The 25,750-nt window shown below is 37.6% G+C and overlaps 3 protein-coding genes and 1 pseudogene across 5 annotated transcripts; all 4 read left to right on the top strand.

The window, feature by feature from the left end:
• The first annotated feature begins 5,341 nt into the window (after window positions 1-5,341).
• LOC135642936 (anthranilate O-methyltransferase 3-like) lies at window positions 5,342-6,763 on the top strand. The gene is made up of 4 exons (XM_065159417.1): window positions 5,342-5,449; window positions 5,542-5,952; window positions 6,035-6,307; window positions 6,377-6,763. Exons 1-4 carry the CDS (start codon window positions 5,342-5,344, stop codon window positions 6,761-6,763), a joined length of 1,179 nt encoding a protein of 392 aa, XP_065015489.1.
• A 2,722-nt stretch (window positions 6,764-9,485) lies between these two features.
• Window positions 9,486-15,979, top strand: LOC135642729 (probable jasmonic acid carboxyl methyltransferase 2). Of its 2 annotated transcripts, XR_010498048.1 has the most exons (5): window positions 9,486-10,117; window positions 10,393-10,656; window positions 14,773-14,978; window positions 15,061-15,333; window positions 15,403-15,979. XR_010498048.1 is itself a non-coding variant. In XM_065159118.1 (4 exons), the coding sequence occupies exons 1-4, from the start codon at window positions 9,725-9,727 to the stop codon at window positions 15,146-15,148; spliced, it is 951 nt and encodes a 316-aa protein (XP_065015190.1). In that variant the 5' UTR covers window positions 9,486-9,724; the 3' UTR covers window positions 15,149-15,979. The 2 variants fall into 2 exon arrangements, 1 of the variants encoding a protein (XP_065015190.1); XM_065159118.1 differs by having other exon boundaries at window positions 15,061-15,979.
• A 1,092-nt stretch (window positions 15,980-17,071) lies between these two features.
• LOC135643045 (anthranilate O-methyltransferase 2-like) lies at window positions 17,072-21,686 on the top strand. 2 transcript variants are annotated; one of them, XM_065159573.1, is made up of 4 exons: window positions 17,072-17,228; window positions 17,327-17,734; window positions 18,009-18,272; window positions 21,434-21,686. In XM_065159573.1, exons 1-4 carry the CDS (start codon window positions 17,148-17,150, stop codon window positions 21,509-21,511), a joined length of 831 nt encoding a protein of 276 aa, XP_065015645.1. In that variant the 5' UTR covers window positions 17,072-17,147; the 3' UTR covers window positions 21,512-21,686. The 2 variants fall into 2 exon arrangements, with proteins under 2 accessions (XP_065015645.1, XP_065015644.1); XM_065159572.1 differs by having other exon boundaries at window positions 17,076-17,228; window positions 21,080-21,686.
• A 1,017-nt stretch (window positions 21,687-22,703) lies between these two features.
• On the top strand, window positions 22,704-24,312 carry LOC135642935 (anthranilate O-methyltransferase 3-like; annotated as a pseudogene).
• Window positions 24,313-25,750: the final 1,438 nt, after the last annotated feature.

Raw genomic sequence — 25,750 nt, 5'->3', positions numbered from 1 at the left:
TTTTTCTTTCATAGAGACCTTCCAACTTTTTCCAAAGAGAATATGTAGAACTTTCAGTAGAAACATGGTGAAAGACACTATCATCGAGCCACTATCGAATAAACCCAATTATTTTTCGATCTAATCTCTTCCACTCATCATCTGTCATAGTTGTGGGTTTTGCACTATCCCCCTACAAAGGTCCATATAAATCTTTACAATACAATTCTTGGTTTCCATATCATCCAATTGTTTCCATTCAAGCTAATCATATGAGAAACATTACTGGCCTCCATGTTTGAATACAAAAATTAAATCACCACAACCTTACTCTAATACCAATTGATGGGATATAAAGAGAAATAAACTTTGTATAGAAATAAATACTTGTAGGCCGTAACACGCATCAGAATTAAATAAAAATCACAATCAAATATGACACCAAGATTTACGTAGAAAACCCCTCCAAAGTGAAGGGTAAAAGCCACGGGGCAAACTAGAGATAATCTACTATAAGAATAATAAATATACAAATCTCAATCTCTTGCCCAAAGTCCTAGCAACAATTATAAGAGAATAACTGGAATACAATGATCATGTCACTGTGCATAATATTTAAATTCTCCCCAAGTAATCACAATAAGAATCTACTGTAGATCTGATCTAACATAAGATGATAATACTACTATATGATTAAGAATAATCTCTCTGCGTTGTCCTTGTTTTCTTCCATTTCTTTCTCTTATTTTTCTACCTTTTTTTGAACCAAGTTGTTGCTGCAATTTGATCTTTGTTGCTGCAGTTTTTCTCACTGTGCTGCTATAATTTTTCTTACTCTTTTCGTAGCCACCCATATCCCTCTAATTTGATCTAGGATTAGATTAAAGGGGATAGATTATCGGCTGTTAAAGCTCATCATGGACTGAATTCATGGGCTTTTAGCCCAACAAGCTTTAAGCTAGGAGGTGCAACCTTTATGGAAGGACCGGGATCACTGAAATGTATGTCTATTGTCTTGTTGCTAGCTATATAGTACACGATGAACACTAAAAGGTGCACAAAAAAGGGTCCGTTCATCTTCGACTTGGCATCCCATTAGGGTTTCCTGTAACCTGTGCTAACGACACGATAGCGGAGCCTCGATTGAATTTTAACGAGTCACTTACAAGGATGGCTGGCTATGGAGTCTGAGAGCTAAGTAACCTGAAAGCTTCTCGAAAGCAAACTTAAAGAGGTGGTTGACCGCCACAATACGATCATAAACGTCCTGTTTTGTTGGTCGTAGGCTCCGTTGCAACAATGCTACCGATCAGTGGAGGATGTTGCTCCACCGCAACATTCTTAAAAGTCCAGGGTTAGAATCGGTGTGTTTCTGACCTATTAAGCAAGGTCTTCAGATACAGGTTAACCACGGTCTTCGTGCAACAATGCTACCGGTCGGTGGAGGATGTTGCTCGACTACAGCATTCTAAAAGTCTAGGGTTGAAAGTTTCTGACCTCTGACCTAACAAGCAAGCTCTTCAGAGACGGGCTAACCACGATACTCCTCCTCTCTAATGTGGTTATATTTCTCTCGAAGAATGCACGACCACATCATCAGTGACATATGTCTTTAAGATGATGAATAGAAAAGTGTTAGTTTGGCAAGTCCCATAGTCCCACATCGGGAAAATCAGGCTTGTTATCTCTTATTGGAACTATAAATAAGGGTCTGGACTTTGAAATCAGATGCACCACAAGAAAAACCTAAGTGTTTGCTTTGGGTTTAAGTCCACACTCAATTAAATAGTTTGGGCTTATAGTTTGAGTTTTTTTTTGTTTAGTATTTTCAAGTGTTTTATGGCCTAAGAACATCTTCCTAAGGCATTTGTAATAGTCTCTCTTTTATAGTAGTGATTTGCTCCTCTTTCGTCCGTGGATGTAGGTCAAGGTCAATTGACCGAACCACGTAAATCTGGTGTTCTTATCGCTTTTATCTTTTCGCTTTAATATCTTTGTTGGGTTACCAAAATTACCCTTTAGTAAATTTCATGGGGCTAGCTCTAATAAACTGGTATCAGAGCATGGTTTCGGGATCTTTTGGCAACGGTGACAATAACAAAGATTGTTGTCGAGAAATTCGATAGAAATGTCAACTTCAGCATGTGACAACTCAAGATGGAGGTCATTCTGGTTCAAGGCAAAGTTGATTTGGCACTACAGGGAGTTGAGAACATTCCAGATAGTATGTCAAAAGAAGATCTTTAGGGTATGAATAAGAAGGCCCGATCAAGCATTATTCTAAATTTTTCTGATGAGGTTTTACGAGAGGTAGCTAAGGAGACTATGACTAAGAGTATGTGGGACAAGCTTAAAGCCTTGTATATGAAGAGGACAGTAGAGAATTGTCTCTACTTGAAGTAGAGTTTGTATATGCTTCGGATGACTGAAGGTACATCTATACTCTCACATCTTGATAAATTTAATTCCTTGGTTATGGATTTGGAGAATATAGATGCAAAAATTGATGATGAGGATAAGGCTCTGTTACTTATGTGTTCTCTTCCCCAATCTTTTAAGCATTTCCGTGATACTATGATTTATGGAAAAGAAACAATTTCGTATCAGAAAATTAAATATGCACTAAAATCTAAGGAGTAGATAGACAGGGATATCACTAGGGAAAGTAGAGGAAATCAATCTGAGGGTCTAGTTGTCAAGGGGAGAACAGATAAAAGAGAATTTGATAGTAGTAGATCTAAATCTAGATCTAAATCCAGACATAGAAATTTGGAGTGCAGATATTATCATAAAATGGGGTACATTAAGGTTGATTGCTTTAAATTGAAAAATAAATTAAAGCAAAAGGAAAAAATTGTTAAGAAAACTACTGAGTCTGCTGAAGCTAGTATAGAAGCTAATGAGAATGATGGAAATATTTTCTTTGCTACTGATGATAGGACGAGATCTAAAAATAAATAGATTTTAGATTCGGGTTGTTCTTATCACATGTGTCCTAATAGAGATTTGTTTTCCACATATGAATCTTGTAATTGTGGAATTGTTTTGATGGGCAATAATGTCGTGTGTGATGTTGTTGGTAAAGGCACAATCCGAATTAAAATGTATGATGGTATTGTGAGGACGCTCACTAATGTTAGACATGTTCCTGATTTAAAAAAGAATCTCATCTCTTTAAGCACCCTAGAGTCCTTTAGGTATAAATACACAGCTGAAGGTGGAGTTATGAAAGTTTCTAGAAGTGCCCTTGTTGTTATGAAGCTTGTAGGTCTGATAACTTATATATTTTGTAGGGAACTACAGTCTCATCATCATCATTGTCTGATTCTGACATCACCAAATTATGGCATATGCGTTTGGGTTATATGAGTGAAAAAGGTTTGAGCATATTGAGCAAAAGGGGTCTACTTTCAGACAGAGTACTAGGCCACTAGATTTTTGTGAACATTGCATTTTTGGAAAGCAGAAAAGAGTCAGCTTCAATTCTCCGATAGTTCACAAAACAAAAGGTACCCTTGACTATATTCATTCAGACATTTGGGGTCCAGCTTATGTTCAGTCTAAGGGTGGTGCCAGGTATATGTTGACTTTCATTGACGATTATTCCAGAAAAGTTTGGATTTATTTTCTAAAGCATAAAAATGATATTTTTTTAACCTTTAAACAATGGAATGCTTTGATTTAGAAGCAAACGAGTAAACATATTAAGAAGCTTCGAACAGATAATGGCATGGAATTTTGTGAAGGTGACTTTGATGAATTCTGCAAAAATGAAGGAATCGTTCGACATCGCACTGTTAGGATGACGCCTCAACAAAATGGTGTGGCCGAACATATGAATAGAACACTCTTAGAGAGAGCAAGGTGTATGATCTCAAATGCAGGGTTGACAAAGGACTTTTGGGTAGAGGCGATTAATATGGTCTGTTACGTTGTCAACCGCGCTCCTTCTGCGGCACTTAACTTTAAAACTCCGGATGAAGTTTGGTTAGGTACTCCTACTGATTACTCTGATTTAAAAATTTTTGGGTGTCCAGCATACATGCATGTAAATGAAGGAAAATTAGAGCCTCGAGCTAAAAAGTGTATTTTCCTTGGGTATGCTTCTAGGGTGAAAGGATACAGATTATGGTGTTCTGATCCCAAATCACCAAAATTTATAATCATTTGAGATGTTACTTTTGATGAAGGAATCTACTAGTTGTACAAATAGGCGCAGAAGCAGATAGAGCTTGAGATTGGTAGTTCAGATTCTTTTAAGTTGAACTTTTCTACTCAAAGAATGCTAGTAGATGGTCCGGAATCTACTGACAAAGATGATCTAGAGGAAGAGCAATATTCCATAGCCAAGGATAGATCACGGAGAAATATTCGACCACCACAAAGATATGCAAATTTGGTTGCATATGCTTTGTCTGTTGCAGAAGAAACAAGTGAAGTTGGTGAGCCTACTTCCTACTTAGATGTAGTTTCTTGTGATAATTTCGCTAAGTGGTTGATCGCGATGAATGAAGAAATTGAATCTCTCCATCAGAATAGAACTTGGGATCTTATGAAGCCGCCTTCTGGTAAAAAAATTGTTGGATGCAAATGAGATACTATTGCTGAGGGAAAAGTCCTTATTCCGAAAATTCATACGAAGGACAATCCAACTGATATGCTTACGAAGCATCTTCCGGTTTACAAGTTCAAGCAGTGCTTGGACTTGGTTGGTGTTCATTGTTGGTGATTGTCCGTTGGGGCTTTTATGAAGAAGGTGGAGCAAATTTTGTTGGGACATGCCAATGTGGAGATTTATTAGTTTGGCTAGTCCCATAGTCCTACATCGGGAAAATCAGACTTGTTATCTCTTATTGGAACTATAAATAAGGGTCTGGCCTTTGAAGTCAGATGCACCACAAGAAAAACCTAAGTGTTTGCTTTGGGTTTAAGTCCACACTCAGTTAAATAGTTTGGGCTTATAGTTTGGGTTTTTTCTTGTTTAGTATTTTCAAGTGTTTTATGGCCTAAGAACATCTTCGTAAGGCATTTGTAATAGTCTCTCTTTTATAGTAATTATTTGCTCCTCTTTTGTCCATGAATATAGGTCAAGGTCAATTGACCGAACCATGTAAATTACGTGTTCTTGGTGTTCTTGTTGCTTTTATCTTTTCGTTTTATTGTCTTTGTTGGGTTACCAAAATTACCATTGGTAAATTTTCTAGGGCTAGCTCTAACAAAAAGTCCTATAAAAGAATCAGGAATAATCAAATTACAAGTAATAAGAACTAATTGTGGTTCTGATTATGGGATAATGAGCCAGTTAAATACCTTCTTGTAGACCATATATAGTCGTCCTGCCGTGCAAAAAGCTCTGCGTTCCATGCACCATCGTGTTCTTAGGAAAGGCATGAGCATGAGGGTGGAAGAAGTCCTTCACATGGTTGGAGGGGCTGGGGAAACCAGCTATGCCTCCAATTCTAAGTTTCAGGTGGTTCCTCTTGAACTGTTTGCATGAACTTAAAAGCTTATACTTACGTAGCATTCACCATATCCGATCATGGTTTGCTGACTGCGTCACAGGAGAAGGCACTTCTCTTGACGAAGCCAGTGCTGGACGATGCAATAGGAGGGGTTTACAAGTCGCTACACCCTGCGAAGATGGTGGTCGCCGACTTAGGTTGCTCCTCGGGCTCCAACACTTTCGTGGTGATGTCCGAGGTGCTCCACGTCGTCGGCGACCTACGACGAAGTCTGCAGGAACGTCAGGAGCCACCGGAGATCCAGTTCTTCTTAAATGACCTTCCGAGGAACGACTTCAATCACGTTTTCCGGTCTCTGGGCGAGTACAAGAGGAAGGTCGAGCAAGAGAAGGGGAATCTGCTGGTGCCCTACTACGTGGTGGGAGTGCCGGGCTCCTTCTACGGCAGGCTTTTCCCACGTCGGAGCGTCCACTTCTGCCATTGTTCTGGATCTCTCAACTGGCTCTCTCAGGTTGACCTCCTCTTAAACGGTACTATACGAAGCAGTCGATACTGCTGTCTGATAGCTTATTCTAGCTATCCTGAAACGTCAGGTTCCTCAAGGACTCGACACCGAACGGGGTGCCTCACTCAAGAACAAGAACATCTACATTACAGAGACAAGCCCACCGGAGGTTGTGAAAGCATATCAACAGCAATTCCGAAGAGACCTTTCAGAATTTCTCAGGTGTCGGCATACAGAACTCTGCTACGAAGGCAGACTGGTGATTTCATTTGGAGGCAGGAAAAGTAATTGCCCGACCTACGGACAGATGAGACACCTCTGGGGACTCTTAGCTGAGGCCCTGAATGCTTTGGTGTTAGAGGTAAGAAGTAACATCGATTGATGACATCGTGACAACCGATTCATCGAGTTATTTACGTATCAAATCCAGGGAATGATAGAGGAGGACAAACTGGTAACCTTCAATCTGCCACGTTATGCGCCTTCCATGGAAGAAGTGAATGCAGTCATCCATGGTGATGGTCTGTTCGATGTAGAAGAAGCACAAGTTTTCGAGGCTAATTGGGACGCGTTCGACGACTCAGACGATGATTCTGCTGCATTCGACAGTGATCTAAGCGGCAAAAACATGGCAAAATACGTAAGAGCAGCGGTGCAACCATTGATTTCGGAGCAATTCGGCGACGCCATTCTCGATGAGCTGTTCTCTAGATATGCAGCAAATGTTTCGAGGCACCTCCTTCAGCAGAAAACTAAGCATAGCGTGTTTGTCATTTCCTTGAAGAAAAAGAATGAAAGCCATCTCGCTGCTGGTTGATGGACGGACTTGCAATGTGCATTCGACTCCATACTATTATGTTGCACTGTATACTTCTTTTTTAACAAGGTTATTAAGCCATCAACCCTTATACTTCTATTACACAACTAGGAAAGTGAAAACTGAGGGAGTAATCAATTATGGTTCGGGATGGATATTATATTGAAAATTTTGTTTAATATCTGATATCACATTGTATCTATCCATCGATCCATTCTCGCTCTAGTGATCCCAAAATGTCAGGTTCCTCAAGGACTTGACACTGAACAGGGAGTCTCACTCAACAAAAAGAAGGTCTACATTGCAGAAACAAGCCCACCGGAGTGTCATAAAAGCATATATCAAGATCAATTCCAAAGAGATCAACTCGAGATTTGCATCTAATGTTTCGAGGCATCTCCTCAAAGAGAAAACTAAGCAGAACGTATTTGCCATTTCTTGAAGAAAAAGGATGACAGCCATTTTGCTGCTGCTTGATGTTCGACTCCGTCCTTTGCGTCGCAATAGGAACACTAGACATTTCGTCGAACACCCTTTTGAGTGTCGTTGCGAGTTGCACCAAAGAGCGCTGTCCTCCTTGGGCAGTAAACCACCATCTTGTAGACTATATACAGAGTCCGGGGGCTCAAAACTTAGCATTCCAAGCACCACAAGCACTTAGAAGAAGAGAGAGACATCGACTTGATTGCATTCAAGTAGACTAAGATATGTGCCTGCCAGATGACAAGCTTTTGGAAGAGAGAGGCATCCTCACGAGTTCATCTTCATGGATACAGGGACATTTGATGTCCAATAGAGAATGATACCAAGTGTACACAAAATTGGAGTAACTTCAAAAACATAAAAGAATTCCATCGGTGTAGAGCGAATTCTGTACTAGTGGAGGACTGGAGAGAAACTCCCCAATATTTCTGCATGCATCTTGTAGATGCAGCCTTGTCAATATAAATTCTGGAAAAAGAAACCAGGATTTAGCACCAGAAAAATAAAAACATAGCACGGATGACTAGCAATGTTAGTGCTCCCACATGATCATGCATTGACAAAGACTCAAGTTAAAAACACTCATACAGGAAAGAACAAAAAACCCAGAACATGGTCATAGAAAGTACATCCAAATATGCATACCTTTCTATTGATAAAAGTGAACTGGGATGAACAACCCTGACAGTGAGATCCATCTACCACCCAATTTCCTCCTCGCATTGAAGGCTTTGTGGGCGTCGGTTGTTTGTGGTGCAGACATGTCCGAATATGGAAGGCAATAATTGAAGAGCAATTTAACTATTGCACAAAAGCTTAAAGGATTAATGTCATGATGTGGAGAACTAAGAATCTAAATCCAGACATAGAGGGCAAAATTGATTAACGGCTTCATGGTCCTGTTGTAGCTACTGGTGTACTAAGGGTTTCATGGTCCTGTTGAATGAAAGATTGCATCAAGGGTTGTATCATATGGAAATAAATAGTAAAGACATCAAAGTGCTGAAAATAAGTTAGGGGATGATAAATACATATAACAATAAGTTTCATTTGCAATAAATAAATGATCATATTTATGATTTTTAGGATGTAGAGAATTATTAGGGAAAAAAATCTAGTAATGGTAAGATAGTGAGATGAATGTCTCTTTTCGGAATCAAGTAGTATCATTGACTTGATGCAGCTATATAAGATTCATTAGCAGGTTTGTTGGAATTTGGTGTTGGATCATGAACCAATTCAATTCATATAGATGTGAGTAATTCTTTAAGTCAATGGTTTAGTTTTGTATATAAGGCAAAAAGTGAAAAAATACTCACCAAGGTAGGAATTATTAGGGTTGAAAGTATTTTAGGAGTTCTAATTAGGTTTTAACTGCTTGGGAGGAGTTTTAATTAAATTCTAACTACTTGAGATGAGTTTTAATTAAATTTAAATTTTTTGATGGATGAGGATTATAATTTAAATTAGAGACTATGAATAATCATTAGAGAATTAGAATTTATTCCTATAAATATATACATATTTAATCTCAAGATTTTGATGTAAGAAAGAGAGACGATGCTTATAAGGGTTTTTCACTAATAAATCTAGAGGGTTGACAAAAATGTTTAATGGATTTAGGTGAGAGAGTGTGCTAAGTGATTTTAGACTTAAGTTTGGGTTAAATCAAGAGAAAATAATTTCTTGCATTAATAGAGTTATCGAACCATAATGTTACGTTAATTTTTTTATATATTTTTTTTAATTATTAAAATTATCATTTTCTTTTTGCTTAAAGTTTATTCTACATCCCGGCGACACTTTCAGAAGGACAATCTGTCCCTTCCATCACAGATCAAATTAAAGGGGATCGAAGGAGTGATGAGAGCGTGTTCCTGTTTCTTTCCTAGCTATTAAGATGCCAACGAAGACTGATAACGACGAAGCAGGAGCACAGCTGAAACAAGAGGAGATGATGTGTTTCTCTGAAGCTGTCTTGGTGGTACCTCCATGCATTCATTTACTATCGTCCAACCATGCCACCATCTCCTTTAACCTAGTACGGACAGTGACATACAAACAACCATCTTGGTGGTACCTTCGTTCATTCATTTACTATTTTCCATCTCCTTTGACTTTGTTAATGTTGTCAGAGAAAATGGTGTTATTGCTTTCTATGTATTCTCCGAAGCATGTTACAGCTTCTGCACAACCACAGTGGTCCTTATAGGCTATTTATAATCATGGTGCTCGGAACTTGGTTTTCAAAAAGAGAGAGAGAGAGAGAGAGAGAGAGAGAGAGATGGGCAAGAGGATAGAAGGAATCCTTCACATGGTCGGAGGAGCTGGGGAAACCAGCTACGCCTCCAATTCTAAGTTTCAGGTAGTGTTGAACACCCCAACTGTTTGCATGAACTTAAACAACTTACACTTGCGTAGGCGTCAGCATATCTTTTCACTGGTTTGCTAACTGCGTCCCAGGAGAAGGTACTTCACATGGCGAAGCCAATACTGGAGGAGGCAATCGGAGGGGTTTACATGTCGCTGCTCCCCGAGAGGATGGCGGTGGTCGACTTAGGTTGTTCCTCGGGCCCTAACACTTTGGAGGTGGTCTCCGAGGTGCTCGACGTGATTGGCAAGCTACGGCGGAGCCTGGGACGCCAGGAGATGCCGGAGATCCTGTTCTTCTTGAATGACCTCCCGGGGAATGACTTCAATCACGTCTTCCGGTCTCTGGGAGATTACAAGAGGAAGGTCGAGGAGGAGAAGGGGAAGCTGCTGGTGCCATACTACGTCGTGGGAGTTCCAGGCTCCTTCTACGGCAGGCTTTTCCCTTGTCAAAGTGTCCACTTCTTCAACGCTTCCTGTTGTCTCAACTGGCTCTCTCAGGTTGCCTTCCTCTTAATAAATGACAATTGCTACACTATTATTATCTGAATTCTACTTGTTTTCTTTGTTTTTTTTCATTATTTACTTTCTTAAAGCGGCTATGATTGGGACGGTTAATTAACTACCAATAACTAAACAAATTCTCTGAAATGCTCACTCACTTCATCAGCATGGTTAACCTCATAAAGAAAAGGAAGATTGCTTGAAACATCACACAAAACCTATGTTACTTTTGTTTGCTAAGGCAAACTTACTTTTAATTCTGAAAATATCAGGTTCCTGAAGGTGAACAGGGAGTTCCACTCAACAATAAGAACATCTATGTTTCAGAGACAAGCCCACTGGAAGTTGTTAAAGCATATCAAGACCAACACCAAAGAGACTTGTCAGGGTTCCTTAGGTGCCGTCATGCAGAACTAAGCTACGGAGCAAGAATGGTATTGTCATTTCTAGGAAGGAAAGGGAGTTATCCACCCTCGGGAGATGTGGGATACTTTTACGGCCTGTTAGCCGAAGCCCTGAGTGCTTTGGTGTCACAGGTACCTTTATCTTCTTTTCTTCTTCTTCTTCACGTAGTTGTTAATATCCTTCCTATATTCATGTTTATTGCATGGTCTGCTCTTCTTTATCTTACCGCAAAGTTGAATATGGTAAAACACAAAAAAGAAAATAAAAGAATTAAAAAGATCAAACCAAATGGTTTCATTTCAGGAGAGCTGTTTATGTTGGCCTTTTTACAAAAAAATTAGAAAGAAAGAAAATAGTATAAGAAGCTAGAAGTACTTTTAATCGTATTTTGGATTGATCGTAAAGTACCTAATTATATTGATTAAAATATATAGTATAAGTTTTTTAAAATAATAATAAAAATCTATCATATCTCAATAAATCTTTTCATCCTAATTAATTTATTTAAATCTAAATTTTTATTTTTTATTTTATCTAATTCTAACTATTTAAATTAATCTTTACACACCCCCTTAATTCAAATAGTTGTAACTTGAAGTTGGCTTCAGAATAAAATTTATCTTTTATTAAATATTTTCGGAAGATATTGATAAAATTATCTTTTATTAAAGATTTTATGAAGATTTTATCAAATCTTTGAAATGTCTCATGTCATATGATTACTGTATCCACTATCCAAAAACCAAACAGACCTAGAATATTCTTTATTATCCAAAAACTAAACTGATCTAGAATATTCTAAGATGTTATAAAGAAAATATTTTCTTAATCTCTTTTTTCATAATTATTTTTCACATGATAATTTGTTTGATTTTTATTCCAATAATCTTTTTCAAGATAGCCATATTTTTATAGTAAGAGTAGAGAGGAACATTTGAATTTTTATTTTTGTACCAATAATTTTTTTTAGTATGTCCAATTTTTTTACAACAAAAACATCAATGAGTTTCTTTGTTACCTGTGTTTGAGTTCCTCTTACCCTCATTTAATTGATCATGACCTCAGCTATTATGATCTCTCCCTTGAGATATGACTTTTAAATTTTTTTTTATCGTTCTTCTAATCTATCTTCATTTCAAGAGCATGTTCTAAAGTTTCATCTGAAGATCTATTCACTTTTTGTTCATAAATTAAAAGAGAGCCCACTAATTCATCAATAGATAATGTACTTTTATCCTTATCTTCTTCTATATCAGTAGAAATCATATTAAATTTTGGAGATAAACTTCATATAACCTTTTCTACTACATATTGATCTTTTAGATTTTCACCATAATATCTCATTTGATTTAGATATGTTTTAGAATAATTAGCAATAGATTTAGAATCTTTCATCATAAGAGTTTTGAATTTACGTCAAAGAATTTGAAGCTTTAAAATTTTTACCTTGTTTGTGCCTCCAAATACACTTTTTAATATTTTTCAGGCTTCTAATGATGTTGATATCATCATAATTCAAGAAAATAGGGAATTATCTATTATTTATTATAGCATGTAGAGGGCTTTTGCATCTTTCTATGTATTCTCATTCATATGATATTTTTGATTTTTAATAATATTAGAATCTTGTAGATCATAAACAAAATCATATTCTTCCAAATTTCATAATCCTTATGAGATAAATAAAGTTTTCATTTTAACAACCTAAAATTGATAATTATCATATTTGAAGATAGAGAGAAGTTGATTAGGAGCACCTACTCCTGTCATCTTTTTTTTTTTTTTGCATATACTAGCTTTCTCTTCATTTTTAATCGATGTATTTCTATTGATATTCTTTGAATCAGGCTATGATATCATATTGTTGACTTTCCTATAGAACTTCAGGAAGAAAGGAAAAAGAATAGTAGAAGGAACTATAAGTAATTTCAATCTATGATATTTTGGATTGATCCAAGAGCACATATTTTTATTGACTAAAAGATATAATATAAATTTTTTAAAATAATAATAAAAAATCTATCATACCTCAATAAATATTTTTATCATAATCTATATATTTAAATCTATTTTTTCTTTTATTTTATCTAATTCTAACTATTTAAATTAATCTTAACAGTTTAAATCCATCATCCTCCAATTAATTACAGATGATAGGATGTGAGGGAGGTGGAGAATCAAATATTTACATAATCACAAGTGAAGGGTAAGAACCACGAGATAAACTAGAGATAATCCAGTATAAGAATAATGAATATACAAATCTCAATCTCTTACCCAAAACCCTAGTAATAATCACAAGAGAATAACTATGATAAATGATCACGTCATTGTGCACAATATCTAAATTCTCCTTAAGTAATCACAGCAAGAATCTACTATAGATCTGATCTAACATGAGATGATAACACTACTTGATGATCGATAACACTACTATAGATCTGACATCTATATGCTTCGACTTAGAATGAAAAGTTATGTTCTTACACAAATGGATGACACTCTAGCTATCATAATGCACCGCATAGTTTTCCTGTTTCAGCCCAAATTCTTGTAAGAATTCTTTCATCCATAATATTTCTTTACATATCTCTATAGCAGCAATATATTCTACTTCTGTGGTAGAGAGAGCAATACACCTTTGCAACTTGGATTGTAATGACACCGCCCCCCTGCAAAAGTAAGTACATAACATGAAGTGGACTTTCTTGTATCAATATCTCATATCATATTTGCATCTGTGTAACCTGTCAACACAGGTGATCCACCTCTAAAGCTTAAATAAACCTTAGAGCTCCCTCTGAGGTATCTAAAAATCTACTTGTCTAGTGCTCTTTGTTTGGATTTGCAAGAAATCTGCTAGTAACACCCACTGTATATGCGATGTCCGACCTCGTACATACCATTACATACATTAAACTTCTAACTGTTGAAGCATAAGGAACTTTTTTTATTTTCTCCTTCTCCTCATCACTTGACGGACTCTGTTCTGAACACAATTTGAAGTGACCTGCAAGAGGAGAAACAACTAGTTTTGTATCTCTCCAATACCTTCTCGATGTATTTCTTTTGTGATAACCAATTTTTTTTATTTTTCCTATTACGAAAAGTCTGCATACCTAGTATTTGCTTTGCTGGCCCCATGTCCTTCATTGCAAAAGACTCACTTAGTTTATTCTTCAATCTATCAATTGTAAATATATTTTTCCTAAGAATAAGCATGTCATCAACATAAAGTAAGAAAATAATAAAATTCTTACCAAATCATTTGATGTACACATAATGATATGAAGCTATTCTTTTGTATCTATTTTCTGTCATAAATAAATCAAACTTTCTATACTATTGTCTTGAAACTTACTTCATACAAGCTCTTCCTCAACTTGCAGATAAAGTTCTCTTTACCTTTGACTTTGAAACCTTTTGGTTGCTTCATATAAATTTCCTCCTCCAAATCACCATGAAAGAAAACTATCTTCACATCTAACTACTCAACCTCCAAGTCCTGGCTAGCAGCAATACCAAGAGCAACACGAATAGAAGATATTTTAACAACAGGAGAAAAAATCTCTTCAAAGTCAATACCTTTCTTTTGACCAAGGCCTTTCACAATCAATCTAGCTTTGTACATTAGTTGAGAACAATATTCTTAAGTCTTTAACCTGAAAACCTACTTGTTCTTCAAGGCCTTCTCCATTTGGTAGTTGCACCAAATCATATGTATGGTTCTTCTGAAGAGCATCCATCTCTTTCTGCATAGCAACTAACTACTTTTTCTACTCACTTTCAACTATTTCTTAGTAACTCTCTGGTTCACCTGCATTAGTAAACATCACATACTCCTTTGTATAGTATCTTCTTAAAGGTTGATGTTGTCTAGAGGATCTTCTCAATTGAGGCTATGTAGGAAGTTGCTCTCCAACTTCTTCTTGCTTAACATGTCCTATAGCCTATAGATCAACATCAGGCTCTATACCATCTTTCTACACATCTCCCCATCACCCAGATATACTGGAGGTGTAACTGGGTGAGGTGTAACTGGGTCACAATATGCTAATTCTTCTGCAGAAGTCTTGGCTGGTGCCTTCTTCTTCAAATCCTCAAAGGTTTGATTCTCTAAGAAGACTAAATCTCTACTTCTATATACCTTTTGCTTTTCTGGATCTTAAAGCTTGTAACCAAACTGATCATGTAAGTAGCCAAGAAAAATACATTATTTAGTCTTACCATCTAACTTTGAGATCCAGTTCTTCTTAAATGACCTTCCGAGGAACGACTTCAATCACGTTTTCCGGTCTCTGGGCGAGTACAAGAGGAAGGTCGAGCAAGAGAAGGGGAATCTGCTGGTGCCCTATACGTGGTGGGAGTGCCGGGCTCCTTCTACGGCAGGCTTTTCCCACGTCGGAGCGTCCACTTCTTTCATTGTTCTGGATCTCTCAACTGGCTCTCTCAGGTTGACCTCCTCTTAAACGGTAGTGTACGAAGCAGTCGATACTGCTGTCTGATAGCTTATTCTAGCTATCCTGAAACGTCAGGTTCCTCAAGGACTCGACACCGAACGGGGTGCCTCACTCAACAACAAGAACATCTACATTACAGAGACAAGCCCACCGGAGGTTGTGAAAGCATATCAACAGCAATTCCTAAGAGACCTTTCAGAATTTCTCAGGTGTCGGCATGCAGAACTCTGCTACGAAGGCAGACTGGTGATTTCATTTGGAGGCAGGAAAAGTAATTGCCCGACCTACGGACAGATGAGACACCTCTGGGGACTCTTAGCTGAGGCCCTGAATGCTTTGGTGTTAGAGGTAAGAAGTAACATCGATTGATGACATCGTGACAACTGATTCATCGAGTTATTTACGTATCAAATCCAGGGAATGATAGAGGAGGACAAACTGGTAACCTTCAATCTGCCACGTTATGCGCCTTCCATGGAAGAAGTGAAGGCAGTCATCCATGGTGATGGTCTGTTCGATGTAGAAGAAGCACAAGCACTAGACATTTCGTCGAACACCAAAGAGCGCTGTCCTCCTTGGGCAGTAAACCACCATCTTGTAGACTATATACAGAGTCCGGGGGCTCAAAACTTAGCATTCCAAGCACCACAATTACTTAGAAGAAGAGAGAGAGACATCCACTTGATTGCATTCAAGTAGACTAAGATATGTGCCTGCCAGATGACAAGCTTTTGGAAGAGAGAGGCATCCTCACGAGTTCATCTTCATGGATACAGGGACATTTGATGTCCAATAGAGAATGATACCAAGTGTACACAAAATTGGAGTAACTTCAAAAACATAAAAGAATTCCATCTGTGTAGAGCGAATTCTGTACCAGTAGAGGACTGGAGAGAAACTCCCCAATATTTCTGCATGCATCTTGTAGATGCAGCCTTGTCAATATAAATTCTGGAAAAAGAAACAAGGATTTAGCACCAGAAAAATAAAAACATAGCACGGATGACTAGCAATGTTAGTGCTCCCACATGATCATGCATTGACAAAGACTTATGTTAAAAAGACTCATACGGGAAAGAACAAAAAACCCAGAACATGGTCATAGAAAGTACATCCAAATATGGATACCTTTCTATTGATAAAAGTGAACTGGGATGAACAACCCTGACAGTGAGATCCACCTACCATCCAATTTCCTCCTCGCATTGAAGGCTTTGTGGGCGTCGGTTGTTTGTGGTGCAGACATGTCCGAATATGAAAGGCAATAATTGAAGAGCAATTTAACTATTGCACTAAAGCTTAAAGGATTAGTGTCATGATGTGGAGAATTAAGAATCTAAATCCAGACATAGAGGGCAAAATTGATTTACTGCTTCTCTAAACCTCAAGTTAATCCACGTGTTAGATATAAATCCTATTCGGATAAGATGTTAAATCATTGTTAGTTCTATCTAGAGGATTGACAAAAATGTTTAATGGATTTAGGTGAGAGAGTGTGTTAAGTGATTTTAGACTTAAGTTTGGGTTAAATCAAGAGAAAATAATTTCTTGCATTAATAGAGTTATCGAACCATAATATTACGTTAATTTTTTGATATATTTTTTTATTATTAAAACTATCGTTTTCTTTTTGCTTAAAGTTTATTCTACATCCCGGCGACACTTTCAGAAGGACAATCTGTCCCTTCCATCACAGATCAAATTAAAGGGGAACGAAGGAGTGATGAGAGCGTGTTCCCGTTTCTTTCCTAGCTATTAAGATGCCAACGAAGACCGATAACGACGAAGCAGAGCACGCTGAAACACGAGGAGATGATGTGTTTCTCTGAAGCTGTCTTGGTGGTACCTCCATGCATTCATTTACTATCGTCCAGCCATGCCACCGTCTCCTTTAACTTAGTGCGGACAGTGACATACAAACAACCTTCTTGGTGGTACATTCGTTCATTCATTTACTATTTTCCATCTCCTTTGACTTTGTTAATACTGTCACAGAAAATGGTGTTTTTGCTGTCTATGTATTCTCCGAAGCAAGTTACAGTTTCTGCACAACCACAGTGGTCCGGTCCTTCTTATAGGCTATTTATAATCATGGTGCTCGGAACTTGGTTTTCAAAGAGAGAGAGAGAGAGAGAGAGAGAGAGAGAGAGAGAGAGAGAGAGATGGGCAAGAGGATAGAAGGAATCCTTCACATGGTCGGAGGAGCTGGGGATACCAGCTACGCCTCCAATTCAAAGTTTCCGGTAGTGTTGAACACCTCAACTGTTTGCATGAACTTAAACAATTTACACTTGCGTTGGCCTCAGCATATCTGATCACTGGTTTGCCAACTGCGTCCCAGGAGAAGGTACTTCACATGGCGAAGCCAATACTGGAGGAGGCAATAGGAAGGGTTTACACGTCGCTGCTCCCCGAGAGGATGGCGGTGGTCGACTTAGGTTGTTCCTCGGGCTCTACCACTTTGGAGGTGGTCTCCGAGGTGCTCGACGTGATTGGCAAGCTACGGCGGAGCCTGGGACGCCAGGAGATGCCGGAGATCCTGTTCTTCTTGAATGACCTCCCGGGGAATGACTTCAATCACGTCTTCCGGTCTCTGGGAGATTACAAGAGGAAGGTCGAGGAGGAGAAGGGGAATCTGCTGGTGCCATACTACGTCGTGGGAGTTCCAGGCTCCTTCTACGGCAGGCTTTTCCCTAGTCAAAGTGTCCACTTCTTCAACGCTTCCAGCTGTCTCAACTGGCTCTCTCAGGTTGCCTTCCTCTTAATAATGACAATTGCTACACTATTATTATCTGAATTCAACTTTTTTTTTTGCTTATTTTCATTCTTTACATTCTTAAAGCGGCTATGATTGCTACGGTTAATTAACTACCGATAACTAAACAAATTCTCTGAAATGCTCAGTCAGTTCATCAGCATGGTTAACCTCATAACGAAAAGGAAGACTGCTTGAAACTTCACACAAAACATATGTTACTTTTTGTTTGCTAAGGCAAACTTACTTTTAATTCTGAAAATATCAGGTTCCTGAAGGTGAACAGGGAGTTCTACTCAACAATAAGAACATCTATGTTGCAGAGACAAGCCCACTGGAAGTTGTGAAAGCATATCAAGACCAACGCCAAAGAGACTTGTCAGAGTTCCTTCGGTGCCGTCATGCAGAACTAAGCTACGGAGGAAGAATGGTATTGTCATTTGTAGGAAGGAAACGGAGTTATCCACCCTGGGGAGACATGGGATACCTTTTCGGCCTGTTAGCCGAAGCCCTGAGTGCTTTGGTGTCACAGGTACCTTTCTCTTCTTTTCTTCTTCTTCACGTAGTTGTTAGTATCCTTCCTAGATTCATGTTTATTGCATGGTCTACTCTTCTTTATCTTACAGCAAAGTTGAATATGGTAAAACACAAAAAGGAAAATAAAAGGGTTTCATTTCAGGAGAGATGTTTATGTTGACTTTTTTACAAAACTTTAGAAAGAAAAGAATAGTATAAGAAACTAGAAGTATTTTTAATATGTAGTATTTTGGATTGATCTAAGAACATCTATTTATATTGATTAAAAGATATAGTACAAGTTTTTTAGTATAATAAAAAAAATCTATCATATCTCAATAAATCTTTTCAACCTAATCTATTTATTTAAATCTAAATTTTTATCTTTTATTTTATCTAATTCTAACTATTTGAATTAATATTAATACACCCCCTTAATTTAAATAGATGAAACTTGAAGCTGTCTTCGTAATAAAATTTATCTTTCACTAAAGCTTTTGTAAAGATATTGGCAAACTGATCTTCAGTATTGCATCCATTATTTTTGCATCTTTAACATTCTTTAAAGTCTTTAATGATTATTCATCTTTACTTTCAGCTCGTTAGAATCACTATTGTCTTTTGATGTTTGAAACTTTTTAGCTTATTGTCCTTTTAATTGTTCATTAGCAAAAACTTTCTTTAAAGCTCTTATCATCATCTTCATCACTGCTAGTGCATTCCTTTTTTATAGTCTTTGTAATAGGTTTACCAATGGTAAATAACACAGAATTTGAAACTTTTTGCTTCTTGAATTGTGACTCATCATCGCTCTCATTAAAACTTTTATCAACTTTAGTCTAGTTCTAACTATCTTCTTATCAGTTTGAATCATACAAGATTTGTCATATGAGATAGTTCATATAAACCCGCAAAAATTCAGATGATCATAGTTGTCAAAATGTCGATTCATCAGTATGTAAGGAAAAATCCAAAAATAATAATGGAAACACTAAATTTATCTTTTATCATCCTCATAGTTGCTATCAAATTTTTAATTTTTTTTATCATAAATTAAGTATTTTTCATCATAAAAAAAACATAATATTCTAGTTGCCCTATACTAATGAGATTTTGTTTTAAACCAAGAATAAACATTACATCATTAATAATTTTTTTATCAAATTTGGTGTTTACAATAATTGCTCCTTTTCCTTCCACTTGAACCTTACTGTCATTTCTCATCTGCACTATAGATTTAATTGAATCATCAAATCTTTAAAACAAACTTTTGTCCCCTATCATATGATTACTGCATCCATCATCCAAAAACCAAACAAATCTAGAATATTTTTCGTAAGATGTTATAAAGAAAATATTTTCTTAATCTCTTTTTTTATCATTATTTTTTTATAATAATTTATTTATTTTTTGTTCTAACAATCTTTTTCAAGATGACCATATTTTTACATTAAGAGTAGAGAGGAACATTTAAATTTTTATTTTTGTACCAATAATTTTTTCAATATGTCTAATTTTTTTACAACAAAAACATCTATGGGTTTCTTTGTTACCTTCGTTCAAGTTCCTCTGACCCTCTTTTAATTGATCATGACCTCTGCTATTTTGATCTCTCCCTTGAGATGTGACTTTTGAATTTTTCTTTTAATCATTCTTCTGATCTATCTTTATTTGAAGAGAATGTTCTAAAGTTTCATCTAAAGTTCTATTCATATTTTGTTCATGAATTAAAGGAAAGCCCATTAATTCATCAATAGATAATGTACTTTCATCTTTATCTTCTTCTATACCAGTAGAAATCATATCAAATTTTGGAGATAAGCTTCAACTTTTTTTACTACAATTTGATCTTTTAGATTTTTACCATAATATCTCATTTGATTTACAATAGAAGATATTTCATCGTAAGAGTTTCAAATTCATGTCAAAGAAATTAAAGTTTTAAAATTTTTACCTTGTCCGTGCCTCGAAATATACTTTTTAATATTTTTTAGGCTTCTAATGATTGATGCCATCATGATTAAGGGAAATAGGAAATTATCTATTATTTATTACTGCATGTAGAGGGCTATAATAGCCCAATTCCAAATTCCACCGATCCTTATGAGATAAATAATGTTTTCATCTTAATAGCCCAAAATTGATAATTATCATATTTGAATATAGAGAGAAGTTGATTAGGAACACTTACTCCAATGCTTGTCATCTTTTTTTTTTTTTTTTTTCTGGATCTACTAGCTTTTCCTTCTTTTTTAATCGATGTACTTCTATTGATTTTTCTATAGGACTTCAATAAGAAAGGAAAAAGAATAATAGAAGGAACTATGAGTAATTTCAATATGCAGTACTTTGGATTGACCCAAGAGCACATATTTATATTAATTAAAAGATAAAATACAAGTTCAATATATATATATATATATATATATAATTTTTTTCATTTATTTTATCTAATTCTAACTATTTAAATTAATCTTAACAGTTTAAATCTATCATCCTCCAATATTACCTGTTAATTAGAGATGATAGGATGTGAGGGAGGCGGAGAATCAAATATTTACATCATCACAAGTAGTAGTAGAACGGGGAAGAAAGAGGAAAATAAACAGCATTGCGCCCTTTGTTGCTCATAAAAATTTAGTGAACTTAGATCGATATGGTCAAAGCATGGCCATGTCATGCTCCAGCAGAAACAAGAAAGAGAACATAGTTTAAGTGTAAAGAAATAAATGGTGAGCAAACACAAGCCCAAAGAAATAAATTGGAGGGAATGCACTTTAACCTTTCATGCCCTCTTGATGGTTTGGCGACATTATTGTCCAGGGAATCATAGAGGAGGACAAACTGGTGACCTTCAATTTGCCGTATTATGCACCTTCCATGGAAGAAGTAAAGGCAGTGATCCATAGGGAAGACCTGTTTGAGTTAGAACAAGCACAGATCTTTGAGGTTAATTGGGACCCGTTTGATGACTCGGATGATGATTCCGCTGCATTCGACAGTATAGTAAGCGGAAAGAACGTCGTAGGATATATGAGAGCAGCGTTTCAACCCTTGATTGCAGAGCATTTCGGGGATGCCATACTGGATGAGTTATTCTCTATATATGCAGCCAATATCTCCAGGCATCTCCTTCAACAGAAAAGCAAGCACTACCAATTTGTCATTTCCTTGAAGAAGAAGAAGAAGAAGAAGAAGAAGGAGGAGGAGGAGGAGGAGGCTGACGGCGATGCTGCTGCTGCTGCTGCTTGGTGAATCTGCAATGCCATGGGAGCAACAGTTGTGACTCAATTACTTTTTATCAGCATGTGTTCAACTCTTTCCAATAGACGTTATAATTGAGCTTATGTAAATCCATAATATTCTTCGTGAGATAGACTGCATTATTATTTTATGAAAATAAAATCAAATCGTGTGACTATCTTTAACAGTTCATTGGGTACTGATATTTCAGTTATTAAGAAACACATGTTTATCTCTTTCTTTTCTATCACAATTTAGTTTGTTATATCCTATTGTGTATATGATCGCATTAAATGATATACAAATATGATCTAAGCTTTAAGCTGGGAGGTGCTACCGTCACGGAAGGACCCGGATCACTGAAATGTACATCTACTGTCTTGTTGCTAGCTGTAGTACACGATGAACACCAAAAAGTGCACAAGTCCGCTCATCTTCGACTTGCATCCCATTAGGGTTTCCTGTAACCTGTGCTGACGACACGACAGCGGAGCCTGGATTGAATTTTAGCGAGTCACTGACAAGGCTGGCTGGCTATGGATCATAAACGTCTCGAAAGCAAACTTAAAGAGGTGGTTGACCGCCACAATACGATCATAAACGTCTTGTTTTGCTGATCGTAGGCTCCGTTGCAACAATGCTACCGATCAGTGGAGGATGTTGCTCCACCGCAGCATTCTTAAAAGTCCAGGGTTGGAATCGGTGTGTGATTCTGACCTATTAAGCAAGGTCTTCAGAGACGGGTTAACCACGGTATTCGTGCAATAATGCTACCGATCGGTGGAGGATGTTGCTCCACTGCAGCAATCTAAAAGTCTAGGGTTGAAATTGGTATGTCTTTCTGACCTCTGACCTACCAAGCAAGCTCTTCAGAGACGGGCTAACCACGGTACTCCTCCTCTCTAATGTCCTTTTATTCTTTATCTACATTGGCGATGCTGCTGTGGTTATATTTCCCTCGAAGAATATCTGCACAACCACATCATCAGTGACATATGTCTTTGACTATGAGATAGATGATGAACAGAAAAGTCCTATAAAAGAATCAGGAATAATCAAATTACAAGTAATAAGAACTAATTGTGGTTCTGATTATGGGATAATGAGCCAGTTAAATGCCTTCTTGTAGACCATATATAGTCGTCCTGCCGTGCAAAAAGCTCTGCGTTCCATGCACCATCGTGTTCTTAGGAAAGGCATGAGCATGAGGGTGGAAGAAGTCCTTCACATGGTTGGAGGGGCTGGGAAAACCAGCTATGCCTCCAATTCTAAGTTTCAGGTGGTTCCTCTTGAACTGTTTGCATGAACTTAAAAGCTTATACTTACGTAGCATTCACCATATCCGATCATGGTTTGCTGACTGCGTCACAGGAGAAGGCACTTCTCTTGACGAAGCCAGTGCTGGACGATGCAATAGGAGGGGTTTACAAGTCGCTACACCCTGCGAAGATGGTGGTCGCCGACTTAGGTTGCTCCTCGGGCTCCAACACTTTCGTGGTGATGTCCGAGGTGCTCCACGTCGTCGGCGACCTACGACGAAGTCTGCAGGAACGTCAGGAGCCACCGGACCGGAGATCCAGTTCTTCTTAAATGACCTTCCGAGGAACGACTTCAATCACGTTTTCCGGTCTCTGGGCGAGTACAAGAGGAAGGTCGAGCAAGAGAAGGGGAATCTGCTGGTGCCCTACTACGTGGTGGGAGTGCCGGGCTCCTTCTACGGCAGGCTTTTCCCACGTCGGAGCGTCCACTTCTTCCACTGTTCTGGATCTCTCAACTGGCTCTCTCAGGTTGACCTCCTCTTAAACGGTAGTATTCAAAGCAGTCGATACTGCTGTCTGATAGCTCATTCTAGCTATCCTGAAACGTCAGGTTCCTCAAGGACTCGACACCGAACGGAGTGCCTCACTCAACAACAAGAACATCTACATTACAGAGACAAGCCCACCGGAGGTTGTGACAGCATATCAACAACAATTCCGACGAGACCTTTCAGAATTTCTCAGGTGTCGGTATGCAGAACTCTGCTACGAAGGCAGACTGGTGATTTCATTTGGAGGCAGGAAAAGTAATTGCCCGACCTACGGACAGATGAGACACCTCTGGGGACTCTTAGCTGAGGCCCTGAATGCCTTGGTGTTAGAGGTAAGAAGTAACATCGATTGATGACATCGTGACAACTGATTCATCGAGTTATTTACGTATCAAATCCAGGGAATGATAGAGGAGGACAAACTGGTAACCTTCAATCTGCCACGTTATTCGCCTTCCATGGAAGAAGTGAAGGCAGTGATCCATGGTGATGGTCTGCTCGATGTAGAAGAAGCACAAGTTTTCGAGGCTAATTGGGACGCGTTCGACGACTCAGACGATGATTCTGCTGCATTCGACAGTGATCTAAGCGGCAAAAACGTGGCAAAATACGTAAGAGCAGCGGTGCAACCATTGATTTCGGAGCAATTCGGCGACGCCATTCTCGATGAGCTGTTCTCTAGATATGCAGCAAATGTTTCGAGGCACCTCCTTCAGCAGAAAACTAAGCATAGCGTGTTTGTCATTTCCTTGAAGAAAAAGAATGAAAGCCATCTCGCTGCTGGTTGATGGACGGACTTGCAATGTGCGTTCGACTCCATACTATTTTGTTGCACTGTATACATCGAAACCTAAGTCTTGTAACTCGTAATATGCCATGTGAACAGCATGCCTTTAGCATCGAATTCTATTAAGGAAGTTGCTTCAGTTGGTGTGCGAGTCTCCTTGCAATCCCAGCAGGAATTCTATTAAGGAGGGCTACATCCTTAGGATGATTGACTCAATCCGGGTGTTGGATTGTTGAGCTAGCTGCATTTGGTCTTCGGGCTTGAGATTGAGCTCAATTTAAGTTTATCAAGATTGAGATTGAATCGAAGTTCAAGTCAAAGTCAAGTTAAGTTGACTTGGACTTCCATTGGAATTTGGTTTGAGTTAAACTTGAGTAAGAATCTGATCCTTGGTTTCGAACTCTAGCTTGATCCTGGTTTAGTTGGATCAAGATCGAATTTGAGTTTCACTTAAACTCCAATTGAATCGTACTAACATCCGATTGAAACTCAGTTGAGTCATACTAATATCTGATTGATATGAAATGTCACTCTCTAGGATTGGTGAGAGAAAATATATAAATTTTTTAGAGTCTATATTGTTGGTATATAAAAGAATTTGTGCTTGAGTGAAAACAAAGATTTTGTAATTAATCTCATACGATAATAACTTAATTTTTCCTTTGTGAATATAAAAAGGAAGCATCGAACCACATTATTCTTATTTTGACTTTTTTTGTATATCTTTTGGTAAATGATTTCTTTATTTATATATATTTTGGTTTTCGAAGTCCTTATTTATAGTGGGTGATATGGTTGAATGTTATGTTCTGCTCCTTGGTTAAATGGAGCGAAATAAGTATATTATTGCAAGTGAAGCTGATTGATTGAAGTGGTATGAACATGTTTTGCACCTGGTGAGATATCATAATTTCTCTGTCTTGAAATAAGATGCCACTAAACAAAGATGTATATATATATATCAATATCAAGCATCACTTTCTATTGACTTCTTCTTTTCCTCCTTGATATTTAGAATGATTTCTATAGGTCTCCTATCTAGAGCTTTGTTACATATAACTATGATGGTCGATTTTGGAGTGATGATACAAGAAGTAGATCACCACAAGTTGGATGATTTACTAGGATTCTTTGGTCATGAATGGATAGGATGAAATTGAAAATATTAAATTTTTATCATAATTGGAACACTATGTGCTGGTCAACAAGCAGATGTGGTTAAGCGAGGTGCTTTAACTCCTGACAGTAATGCTCTAAAGCAAGAGAACATAACTAGCCCATCTGAGAAACCAAAATCAGGCCGTGATCACTTCAGAATTCGACAGGATTCCTTGTCTCATAAACTTAATGCTCTCAAGTTGCGTAGAGAAGGAAAGATAGATGAATCAGAGGCTGAACTTGAATTAGCAAAGGCTTTAGAAAAACAATTGGAAGACTTTGATCAAGGTTCAAGCGCTAACATGACCTTTTCTCGAAATCATGTCAACTGGAAACAAAATGGTAGCCTCTGGATTTCCACCTTTTCTTGAAAGAAGAGAAAACAAAAGCCATGTCAGTGCCATTTTGGCAACTTCATTGATGCTCATGTCTACTATATGGGCACATCAGACCCATATAGGGGTGGTAGATCACCATGGAGGATGAACTGACAATA

This window comes from Musa acuminata, chromosome BXJ3-7 (genome assembly GCF_036884655.1).
Source record: "Musa acuminata AAA Group cultivar baxijiao chromosome BXJ3-7, Cavendish_Baxijiao_AAA, whole genome shotgun sequence".
Classification (NCBI taxonomy): Eukaryota; Viridiplantae; Streptophyta; class Magnoliopsida; order Zingiberales; family Musaceae; genus Musa; species Musa acuminata.
This window is presented reverse-complemented; position numbering and strand designations above follow the sequence as displayed.